The sequence below is a fragment of the Elgaria multicarinata genome, chromosome 18 (genome assembly GCF_023053635.1).
Source record: "Elgaria multicarinata webbii isolate HBS135686 ecotype San Diego chromosome 18, rElgMul1.1.pri, whole genome shotgun sequence".
NCBI classification, from domain to species: Eukaryota; Metazoa; Chordata; class Lepidosauria; order Squamata; family Anguidae; genus Elgaria; species Elgaria multicarinata.
In genome coordinates, this window is record NC_086188.1 from 8,251,979 (window position 1) to 8,264,451 (window position 12,473).

General features: G+C 49.5%; 2 protein-coding genes across 2 annotated transcripts in view; both read left to right on the forward strand.

Moving 5' to 3' along the window:
• PUS1 (pseudouridine synthase 1) overlaps positions 1 to 12,473 on the forward strand; it is a 364,184-nt gene that overhangs the window by 178,576 nt on the left and 173,135 nt on the right. The gene's annotated exons all lie outside the window — the stretch shown is intronic.
• Positions 1 to 12,473, forward strand: part of MMP17 (matrix metallopeptidase 17) — a 105,604-nt gene that overhangs the window by 74,003 nt on the left and 19,128 nt on the right. The window contains exons 2-3 of the mRNA XM_063144044.1: positions 3,010 to 3,142; positions 8,992 to 9,118. Of these exons, the coding sequence (XP_063000114.1) occupies positions 3,097 to 3,142; positions 8,992 to 9,118 (173 nt within the window). The 5' untranslated portion in view covers positions 3,010 to 3,096. The remainder of the gene's footprint in view (positions 1 to 3,009; positions 3,143 to 8,991; positions 9,119 to 12,473) is intronic.

A 12,473-nucleotide genomic window follows, 5' to 3' on the forward strand; every position in this document is an offset into this window, starting at 1 on the left:
GGAGGGAGGGGGAGAGAGGAGGAGGAGGAGGAGGAGGAGGAGGAGGAGGAGGAGGAGGAGGAGAAGGAGAAGAAGAAGAAGAAGAAGAAGAAGAAGAAGAAGAAGAAGAAGAAGAAGAAGAAGAAGAAGAAGAAGAAGAAGAGGACTAAATGGAAGAAGCAATGGATGAATGCAGTGCCTACTTCAGGTTTTTTAGGGCCCTTGGGAGAGACACACTTCATAGGTCCCCTCTCTTAATCAGTCTACTTTCTCATGGTCATTGTCCCCAGCTTCTATCTCTCCTCATCACTAACACTTGCTTGACAGCCAGTGAGTCAGTGAGTAAGGAGATAGTGACATCTGCTGCTCCTCCTCCTCATGGCCTCCCTTCTCTGGGCCAGAGCGAAAGGCAGGTGAGCAAGCAGGTTGCAAGGGTGATATGGAAGAGTAAGTCCAGGGGGCTGTTTGAAGTGGGCCCCTCCTGTGGTTTGAGCCATTGGCAGGAGCTCAGGAATGCCTACCTTTGATGCCGGTAATGGATAGATTGTGATGACGGAGAGACTTTAAAAAAAATGCAGTGATTAAATGGCATGAGTGTTCCCAGGATGTTTCTGGTCAGAGGTCTTCTAGCCCTACCAAATGAGAGCAGATTCACAGCCCCATTAAAATCAGAGCCACCAGCCTTCACTCACTATACACCCCTGTTTCTTATGCAGTCATAGGAGTTTGAGGATTATCCACTATGCCGTCCCAACAGCCTTCTGGGGGTGTAAGTGAGCTATGAACCAGCTGGGCGCTCCGGTTTGAACCTGACATTGACGCTTGACGTCCATCATCACAAGAGAGACGTTAATGGGGTATTGACCAAGTTAAAAGCCCAGCTCAATAGCGACCCTTAGCAGCTCAATAGTTCGATATGGCTTGTCTACCGATAAAGAAAGCTGCCATTGGCGTGCCAGTCACTGCTGAGCTCCTGTTTCCTCTGTAGATGGAAGACAGGCATGGGATTTTAAAAACTGCGGGTGCAATGAGAAGGAAAGAACACAGTTGGCCTCTTAGAACTGTGTGGTGGAGGTGGAGGTGGAGGTGGAGGAGGAGGAGGAGGAGGAGGTGGAAGTGGAAGTGGAGGAGGAGGTGGAGGTGGAGGTGGAGGTGGAGGTGGAGGTGGAGGAGGAGGAGGAGGAGGAGGAGGAGGAGGTGGTGGAGGAGGAGGTGGAGGTGGAGGTGGAGGAGGAAAACCTGACACAGCTGCATAGATCCATCATGCTCATCCTGTAGGGTCTACCAGTTGGGTAGGCGTCCAAGGATTGTTTCTTCTGGGAGCAGCTGCTTGTGCCTACTAAGGCAGAGCAGTCAATCCCACAGTAATTGACCTGCAACTGCTAACCCAAAAGAACTCATTGCTGTAGCTGCCGGCACTGCAGTCACATGCTCAACCCCACCCCCATACCTCAGGCAGCCATTTTGAGGCAGAGCAGTACTCACTGGTGACTCACAGACTCTCCACGTTGGCCTGTGGTTCAGTCTCAGGGAGAGAGTTCTCCCCTACCACCACCACCACAACCACCAGAGGAAGAGGAACCAACATCTGACTTTTCTTCGGTGGCCAAAGCTCAGATTCCTCGAGCACTGAGACAGAGGAGAAAGACTAATGTTACCTGGAGGTCACCCCATGGTTTCTTGGAGGAAACTCCTGATGAGACCTCATCCCACTCATAGAGGACAACGCTATCAATGGTTACTAGTCTGGATGGCTCTATGCTGCCTGCAGTATCAGTGGCAGGATGCCTATGTACACCATTTGCTGGGGAACATGGGTGGGAGGGTGCTGTTGCACTCGTGCCCTGCTTGGAGGTTTCTTGTGGGCAGCTGGTTGACCGCTTTGTCAACAGAATGCTGGACTAGAGGAACCCTTGGTCTGATCCAGCAGGGCTCTTCTTATCTCCTTAGGAAATTGCATGGGAGCTCTCCAAGGTCCTGGAACGCATTGAGCAAGCCTAAATGACCCAGGTAGCTGCTGCTGGATGAATTGTGTAGGTGGATCTCCTCTTGCCATTGCTCAGCATCGTCTAGGGCTGTGCAAACTTTTTTTTTCCCTGTCCGGGGCTGCATTCCCTTGTGGATAATCCGCCATGGGCTGCATGTTGGCAGTGGCTGGGGCAGTCCAGGGTGCAAGAGGTTGGACAAATGCTGCTCTAACCACTAGACCTCTCTTCTTAGTGCAGCTAGAGCCCACTTCCAGGCAATCATGGTGGTTGACAGAGAGGCCATGCTGCAGGGTCACCTTCCCCAACCTGATGCACCCTCCAGATGGCTTAGACTACAACTCCCATCATCCCAATGACTGGAGACGGTGGGAATTGGCAACCCAACTCCTCTAGGAGGCATTGGCAGCTCTACAGCCTCCGTGGGCTCCCAAAATGCTGTTCCAGCTCTTTTAACTGCTACACCCAACTATCTCAGGCATGATGGGCACCTGACGCTCATTCGGATAAACGGGTAGTTTAAACGCCAGATGTGACGGTGCCTGACTCCTAGAGGTTCCAGAGCGTACGGCCATGGGTTCGTCCACCTCTCCTAAGCCCAGCATGTTCTGAGTTTTGCAAAGGAACCTTCCTTCCATCGAACCTGGGAGACTGGGGGCATCTAACATGGGCCTCTTCGCTTCCCTTCCACTAGCTGAACCCCTCTCTCTGACGATCCCCCGACGACGACAATGAAGACAGAGGCGCGATCCTGGTGCTGGATATAAGCGCCCTCGCTGTAATCAAAGGTGTTTTCATCGCCGTTGGGGAAAATTAAATGTCAGCCCCGGGAGGCGTGAAGGTCAGCAGATTCCATTACTTTAAGTAATGTATGGGGATCTGACCTGACACATCCATTTGTTAACGATGGATGCGCCGTTCGGTCGGGAAGCCGGGTGTAAACATGTAAATGAGAGAGACCGGCAGAGGTGAAACCGGAGAAACCCTTTTCTGTACTGAATCATTTTCTCTTTCTCTCTTCCTCCTCCCCCTTTGCTTTTAACAGGATTGGCTAACGAAATTTGGCTATCTGCCCCCTCCGGATCCCGTCACGGGACAACTGCAGACCCAAGAAGAGCTCACCAAGGCCATCATGGCCATGCAACAGTTCGGGGGACTCGAAACCACAGGCATTCTAGGTCAGTGAGGAATCCAGGTGGGGATTGGGGGAAATGACTTTCCACTTTCATCGCATGGTGGCTCAGTGGCAGAGGGTTAAATCCTTGGGAAATGCACGGAGTACCCTCTAGATTCCCCCTTTCAACTTTCTTTTCACTCGTTGCCTCATTTTAGACTTCTTCACACAGCGCATCGTTAAACGATGGAACTCACCACCACAAGATGTAGTGATGGCCACCAATCTGGATGGCTTTAAAAGGGGGTTGGATAAATTCCTGGAGGCGAAGGCTAACAATGGCTACTAGCCCTGATAGTTGTGTGCTATCTCCAGTATCTGAGGCAGTAAGCCTGTGTGCACCAGTTGCTGGGGAACATGGGCGGGAGGGTGCTGTTGCACCATGTCTTGCTTCTTCATCCCTGGCCGATGGCTGATTGGCCACTGTGTGAACAGAGTGCTGGACTAGATGGACCCTTGGTCTGATCCAGCAGGGCTCTTCATATGTTCTTAGAAGTTTCCTCTTTTGAAGTCAAGTGGGAATGTGTTGGATTTCCTGGGCAATTTCCCACTTAAGTATACATGGATTAATATCACTCTGCCAGCGAGCATAATTTTTCCTCCACCACAGGGGCTAGGGCGTTTCACAATGGCTGGAAATCTACATGCAACACTCAGTACTGCTTTAACGCTGCATTATGCACACAGAGACTCATAAGAAGGCGCAGGCCAGGCGGGGGAGCGGCCTCGCAGGGTTGGCGCTCGCATTAAAGTGAGTTTGCCTCCAGCATGGATCCTCCCGCCCAATAGGGATCTGGAAGAACGAGGACGCCGCTTCCCTTTCTCCCACACCTGCTCCCCTGGGCAGCCCGCAGCTTTCTTTGGAAGAGCAGGGGTGTGTGTGGGGGGGGGGTGCGTGCGAGAACCGTATGGCCTGCCTTGCCATTGCAAGGAAGCAATTACATGGCTCAGGTGTTTTGTTACCCCATGCAGTTGACAACCTGAGGCGGGCAATTATTTCACCAGCCCTGCATGCTTCCGGGGAGAGGAGGGGGGAGTCGTGGGGTGTTTCAGAGTGTGCTTGTATCTATCCTTTTCTTCCTGTTCCTGCACCCATCTGAAAACCATACAAATCTCTCTCTCTCTGTCTCTCTGTCTCTCTCTGTCTCTCTCTTTCTCTCTCTTCCTTCCTCTTCCTCCTCCTCCTCAAACTTAATGACTTTATAAAACTAAAAGAGGTGGAATAGAGCCCCTCTGCTTTACTAATGACTCCAGAACAGACAAAAGGACCCCAAAATATGATGAATAGAACTGTATACAAATTGATGATAATTGATTCTGTATTATCAGGGATATAAGCATGCCCATATATGTAAACGTATGCAAAAATCCATTCACGTTATACAAAATGTAATGAGGGAACGCAAATCTGAATAGTCAACACACATTGAAATATAACACCAATTTGCATTGAAATATAACACCAATTATATAAATACGAGGCTCATCATATGTACGCTGAAATATCTTATTCAGGTCATTGAACCAAGGCTCATTTGAAGAGCATGAAAAATTAGCCACATTGATACAATATCATGAAATACATGAACACACATATGTCTCACAAGCCCATCTACATCTATCTGTTCTTGTTTCTGCCGTGAGGGCGCCTCTCTTTCGCGTTAAACTCTTTTACTAATGACTCCAGCATCATTGACCTTCAGAAGAGCTAAAATGACATTTCTTTTGTGGCTACGTTTCCCTGTTTTTGTGGTTTGTGGTGAGGACGGTTTTGTTTTTCCATCAGGAAGGGTCCGTGAACTCCAACCAGTGAACAGATTTGCTGAGACGCACGCAGTTCTAAAGATCTGGGGTTGACTTTGACACCCACCTATAAATAAATCTCTCCACACCTGGCTGTTTTCTCCTTGACATCGTCCCATCCTGTCCTCTACTCTTATATTAATTTTTTCTCTTTGGCCCTGGAGGCTTATAATCAAGGTTATGTATAATTGCTGTATTCATAAGAGGGTTGGGGGAGGAGAGAAACAGAATGAACACAAGCAAACCAAGCATTTAGCAGAGGATCTGGGCCTGTGAGTGTAGCGCAGAGCGATAAAGCAGCAGTTTCTGCAGGTGAAACTCTCCCCACGGCCTGAGTTCGATCCCAGTGGAAGCTGGTTTCAGGCAGCCGACTCAGGTCGACTCAGCCTTCCATCCTCCCGAGGACGGTAAAATGAGTACCCAGTTAGCTGGGGGAAAGGTAATAATGGCCGGGGAAGGCAACGGCAAACTACCCCGCTATAAGGCCTGCCAAGAAAACGTCAACGAAAGCTGGCGTCCCTCCAAGAGTCAGAATTGACTCAGTGCTTGCACGAGAGGTTCCTTTCCTTTCCTTCTGGGCCTGTGAGCCTGTGTTGTTGCTGAGCAGCTGTGAAGGAATGAGGGGAGGATGGAACCTGGAGTGGCCAGGGAGAGATGCTAAACCCTCCCCTTCCATCCCACTTTTACCCCTCCTACTGCAAGCCCAATTTCCCAAATTTGTTCAAATTTGCCCTTGTTCAAATTTGCAAATCTCCCCAAAAATGTGCATTTTCAGGCTTTAGCCTATGAAGGAAATGTGGGTATGGGGACACTATTGTTACAGAAGAAATGTTTTGCAAAAAATAAGGGGGGCTCTGGTGTTACATTCTGATTGGTTAATGCTGCTACTGGGCCCTGCCCCTTGAAAGCTTTAATACTGTACCATATTCCCTATGTCTTTTGTCTGATTGCTCCCTTTTGAAGAGACCAGGCCTTGATTACTAATCAATAAAGCGCTTTTGAACCCTCTGTCGTTGGAATGGTGGAGTCGTGCTTAAGGGCTGTTTGGATCTCGTCCTTGGGTGAAAAGAACATTGATCTAACACATGGACACCTCTCTTGGTGCCTGCCAGGTTCCCTGTCCCTCCTGGGTTTTATTTTGTGTCTTATTATTTAATTAAAAATATATATATTCAGAGGCTAGCATGCTGCAAAGTGAAGTTTTGCCCTCTAGCATCATCTTTATTTGGGTTCTTGTTTTCCCCCCAAAATGGAGATCCACCCAGGAGCATTTCTCCATTTAGTCTGGAGAGAACCTCCTCCTCCCAAAGGCTGGTCCCTTTGCCAGCTGTGGGGAGATGCAGCTTTGGCAGCTTTGAGTGACTCAGACTTTGAGCGGCAGGCGCGGAGTCTCTTTCAATAGCTCTCCAGGCCTCTTCTCTTTCCTCCTTCTCCTCCTCCTCCCATCCTGTCCATATCTCCCCATTGCTGGGACTCTCCTCCTCGGCTCTTAATTAAACACATGTAATTATTTTTCTTTTCTGTCTTATTGGATGCACCCAGGTGCCCGGGAGCAAAACGCAGAACTGGTTTGGCTTTATTGGTTGGCCTCTACTTCTGTTGAAATTGGAACTGCACGCCACTTAAATTTAAAACAGAGCATGTCAAATCCATTGCCTCTAAAAGGTTGAAAGAAAATGTGCAGAAATGACTGGCTGAATAAAGTTAGGGCATCTTGCTTGCTTGCTTGCTTGTTTTCTGTCCCTTCCTTTGTTTTACTTCTTTCTTTATTTCTTTCCCTTTCTCTCTCTCTCTGGCCGGATCTACACCAAGCAGGATATTGCACTATGAAAGTGGCATGAAAGCAGTATATAAGAGGCAGGAGCCACACGACTGCTTTATAGCAGCATTGAAGTGCACTGTTGGGGCCCGTTGACACAGACCATAGACCGCTTTCATGCCGCTATATCCTACTTGGTGGGGCTCCTGCCTTTTATATACCACTTTCATAGTGCAATATCCTGTTTGGTGTAGATCTGTCCTCTGTCTCTCCCTCCCTTCATGCATATTACTTTTTAATGTCCTGGATGTATATTACATTTAACGTTTTCATGTTGGGAATTATGTTGGGGGGCCTTTTCGGTGGTGGCCCCCAGACTATGGAATGATCTCCCTGACAAGGTTCGCCTAGCGCCAACGCTGCTATCTTTCCGTCGCCAGGTTAAGACTTTCCTCTTTGCCCAGGCATATGGCGGCACATCTTAATCACCCGCATGTTTAGGTTTTTTTTAATGGTTTTTAATGCTTTATGTGTGTATGTTCTGTGTTTTAGAATTTTAAATTTTGTATACTCATTTTTATCTTAATTTTAGAATGTCTGTAAACCGCCCAGAGAGCCCTGGCTATGGGGGCAGTATATAAGTGTAATAAATAAATCATAGCTTCTTGTTTATTTTTATTTATTTATTTATTTGTTTGTTTGTTTGTTTATTTTAGCCTAATGTCCACCAGAATAAAATGGCGTTAAGAACCCATTTAAAAGAAGGCAACGCGGGGGGCAGAGGATATCCGTGGGGGAGTGCTATTCCATAAATGAGATGCTGCAATGGAAAAATGCTGGTGGGCCATTCTGCTCTTCACAGGTGTAATCCTGCACATGGAAAGAAGTCGTACGACTCCCAGCATTTCCCAGCCAGCATAGGGTGACCCTATGAAAAGGAGGCCAGGGCTCCTGTATCTTTAACGGTTGTATAGAAAAAGGAATGTCAGAAGGTGTCCTTTGTCTGTGTAGAGGACGTCAGGGTCCACCTGACAACCCTGCAAGGTAGACTCCTGGACCAAACGTCCTGAACTCCCAGTAACCCCCCTCCCGAACCTTGTCCACAACCGGGACGAGCCAGAGATTCAGGGGATAACACACAAACTCACATTTAGGGACCAAAGCAATTTTATTGCAACCATTAAAACTCATACATAAGGCCTTGGTTGGTAAAACAGCCTCTTAAAGAGGGAAAGGGAAGAATAGGGGGGTAGGGGGACATGGAAAAGGGGGAGTGAAGAAAGAAGGTGAGGGAAAGCTCTAATACTTAGCCATTACCCCAAGAAACAATCATACATCCCCACACCCAGCCGAAACGACGGCTGGCCTTCTCCAGAATACCCATACACGTTAAAACATAAAAAACCTTTCTAACTCCGGGCAACCCCCTCCTGGTTGCCACGGACCAGATCTTCCCACGCACCTCCAAGGAAGAAGGGAGGGCTTTCTTCATAGAGCTTTTTATCTCTTTTGGGGACCCTTGGTCCCATGACCCTAACAAACCAACCCGTGCCCTTCTCAGACTTTTGCCCACCCTCTCCCAGAGGGGCCAGGCCACCTCTTTTTCCCACTGCTGAATCCCGTTAGCTGATAATCTCCAGGTGCTGGTGGGAGTGAGCCTGGTTCGAGGCAGGGATGGCCTTGGCTGGCAGCCACCAACTTTCGCCTTCCCCGCCCAAGCCTGACACAGCCAGTTTGAAACACTAGGCCGTAGATCAAACATAGGGGCAGATTTTACCATCCCACAGCAACAACAGGTTTAGAGGCACAAGTTTGCACCCCTGTCCTTCACAATCTGCACGCAGCACCTGGTGAAACTCCCTCTTCATCACAACAGTTAAAGCTACAGTGTTTTGATCAGATGCCAAAAAAGGCAGGGCTCCTGCAACTTTAACTGCTGTGATGAAGAGGGGATTTCACCAGGTGCTGCATGCATGCAAACGACACTTGCTGAAGTCCCCTTTTCTACCGGAGCCCTGGCCTCCTTTTCATATGGTCACCCTAAACCAGCATACACAAGCAAATTAGACGGTGTCCTAAATTACTCCTGTATTCTGGACCTCTCGATTTTCAAACCTATGTGTGCGCTTTTAACTTTCATGAAAGCAGCGGGGGAGGCACTGTTGTGAGTTTTGCTTCTCGGCGCATTTGATGTTGCTTTTGACTTTATGGTTGGGCGTTCTACTTTGTATCTCAATTGCTTTTACGCTTCTTTAACCCACCCTGAAAACATTGTGTTTTTGGAAATACAGACAAAGACACGCTGAAGTTGATGAAAACCCCTCGGTGCTCTCTACCTGACCTAGCTGAATCAGAGGCCAGGAGGAAGCGGCACGCGCAGGCAGTGACCAAGTGGAACAAAAGGAATTTATCTTGGAGGTAGGTGTGAAATGGTCGGCCCTTTTGGTGTTGCACAGAGTTCTGTTTTAAAAAGATGGGGCAGCGGGCAGTGGTGGAGGCTGGTGGCTCTTAGAACAGTGGGGCGTCCAATCTGCTCCAGGTTTCAGACAGAACCTTCAAGCTTTCGACCAGCGAGAGAGACACTGTTTAATGGTCCTCCAAGGCTGCGAAAGGATAGAGTTACCAAAATCATCAATAGGCTGAACTGAGATCAAGTGGGAAAGAGATGAATTCAGGGCTTGCTTTTGATCTATTGCCTTCTTTTTGGAAGTTCTTCAAGACTTGCTGGTAGGACAACAGTGCCCTCTACTGCCGTTCGCAAAACGTGGTCATTTGAGAGATATGAGGCCCAAGAGAAGATGCGGGGAATGACTCAAATCATAGAAATTACAGGCTGAGAAGAGCCATTTAGAACAATCTCTGGGAATGTGGCTTCGTTCCCAGTGGCAGATTCCTCAGTGTTCCGTTCTAGTTCTGTACTTAATGGGCACGGGCCTTCATCCATGCGGCCGGATTCTGTTCCCCCAGCATGGCTCTGAGGTAGTGATAGGAGAGCATCCCTCAGCTTGAATTGGAATGGCCTTGATAATTATGAGATTGCTCCATGAGCGTTTGGAAAAGGCATGTTCTGAAGTACTTCCCCAGCACAGCATTGTTACTTTTTTAAAAAAATAAATAAATACCTTCACTTCTGGTACTTCAAAAAGCAATCTGGGGTGGATAATAAAGTTGCTTCCTCCTGGCTTGTCCCCCCAACCTGACTTGCACTCAATCCTAAATCTGGGCTTGCTTCTTTACACTGCCCCCTACTTCATCTTTCATTTGTGACTCCTGGCTTGCTCCTCCATCTTTGCCTCCTGGCTCATCCTCCAATCCCGACTCCTGGCTTGCTCCCGTATCTTGCCTCCTGGCTCATCCTCCAATCCCGACTCCTGGCTTGCTCCCGTATCTTGCCTCCTGGCTCATCCTCCAATCCCAACTCCTGGCTCATCCTCCAATCCCGACTCCTGTCTTTCTCCTGTTTCTTGCCTCCTGGCTCATCCTCCAATCCCGACTCCTGGCTTGCTCCTGTATCTTGCCTCCTGGCTCATCCTCCAATCCCGACTCCTGGCTTGCTCCCGTATCTTGCCTCCTGGCTCATCCTCCAATCCCGACTCCTGGCTTGCTCCCGTATCTTGCCTCCTGGCTCATCCTCCAATCCCGACTCCTGGCTTTCTCCCGTTTCTTGCCTCCTGGCTCATCCTCCAATCCCGACTCCTGTCTTTCTCCTGTTTCTTGCCTCCTGGCTCATCCTCCAATCCCGACTCCTGGCTTTCTCCCGTTTCTTGCCTCCTGGCTCATCCTCCAATCCCGACTCCTGTCTTTCTCCTGTTTCTTGCCTCCTGGCTCATCCTCCAATCCCGACTCCTGGCTTTCTCCCGTTTCTTGCCTCCTGGCTCATCCTCCAATCCTGACTCCTGTCTTTCTCCTGTTTCTTGCCTCCTGGCTCATCCACCAATCCCGACTCCTGGCTTTCTCCCGTATCTTGCCTCCTGGCTCATCCTCCAATCCTGACTCTTGCCTCGGTCTTCAATCTTGCCTCCTGGTTCTTCCTCCACTCCTGCTTGTTCTCCGTTCCTGACTCCAGGCTTGCTTCTCCACCCTGCCTCCTTGTTTGTGCTTTGGTTCTGCTTCACTCCTTGACCCTGATGACCAGTTTTGTCCCAGAGCATCTGGCTCACCTCAGGGCCCAGCCCTGACATTGTCTAATTGTTTCCCCCACCAGTTGAAAACCATTTTTTGTAGAGATCTTGGGGAGGAGGGGTTAAACGAACCCTGGAGAACAATCTCTCCAGCATTTCCACACACCGAACAACGTTGGGAGACAGCCTCCTCCAAAGACAAAAATAGATGCAAAATTAGGACACTGATCGACCGGAACACAGATACCGTCCCTGATTAACGGGGACAATTGGAGCATATGGGAAATATTATTCCTCATCTAGCCCAAGAAATGGCCCAGAAATAACACCGCCTACCAGGTTTCCTTTGCTTAGATACAGGTGGGAGCCCCTTCCTCCCTGGGCCTCCAAGCTGAGTCAGCGTTCTCCGTCTAGCGAGGAGCGGGCCTTCCCCTTCCCAGGGATTCATCCCAGGGTGCCGTCAATCCGTAGGAAAGGACAAATTTCTCTGTTTCTAAATCATCGAATTTGAGCAGCCTTTCAAAGCCAAAACAACCCCCTCAGGCTAGATGCCTTTCTGCCTGCTTTGAAATGCCAGTTTAGGCCTACAGCAAAGCGGGGTGGGCGGGTGGAAGGGGGGCCGCTGCGTCACAGCGAGGAGGCAGCCTGCACCCCCTACTGCTAACATGAATAAGAGGCTGTGAGTGTTGCCCAGTCCTTTTGCCATCTGCTTTCTATTGCAGGAACTGTGGAGCAAATTGGGGGCGAGGTTGGGGGGGAAGTGTGCCCTTCCCAACCCACCTTTCTTCGTATTAATACACAAGCAAAGGCAAATCGTGGGAGTTGCTGCTGCATGGACGCACGGCACTAAGTGGACCCACATGCCCCCATCGCGCATGGCTTCTTCAGAACACAAAAAGAGCCATGCTGGACCAGACCAAGGGTCCATCTAGTCCAGCCAACCCACTGTCAACCAGGGACCCACAAGCAGGTCATGGTGCAACAGCACCTTCCCACCCATGTTCCCCAGCAAACCGGTGTATACAAGCTTACTGCCCCTGAAGGTTGCACAGAGCCATCAGGACTTGCTTCATGCATGAGGGGCTTTTATTCAGGGCTGGCGCCTAGAAGTAGGCATGCTAGGGCAGCTGCCAAGGGAACCACACCTCAGCAGGGGCCCACTGAGAAGAGCCCCCTGGAGTTGTTCCACATCTTCACCATGGCAACCTGCTTGTTCTCCTGCCTCTCACTCCGGCCCAGGCAACGGTGGTGGTGTGAAGCAGGTGCAGGAGATGCCGCAGCCTGCTCGCTCCCTGGTTCTCTGCCCACCCAGCAAACAAGTGGTAGCAATGATGGAAAAACTGGACAAGGAGCAAGAGAGAATCATAGAATAGGATAGTAGAGTTGGAAGGGGCCTAAAGGCCATCGAGTCCAACCCCCTGCTCAATGCTGATGACAGTGGTGGTGAAGAGGGCCTGTTGAGGACCTGGAGTCAGCACTGGGAGGGGAGGTAATGCAGAAGTGAGCATCCACATAGAAAAGCATTGTGCATGAATCGACCCTAATCTGAACACATCTTTGTCTTTTCTATCACTGTCAGTTTCAAAAAGCAGGTGAATGTTCCCCATATAAAATGCTCCCTGCATGTAGAAATCTAGCATTTCAGGGAAACC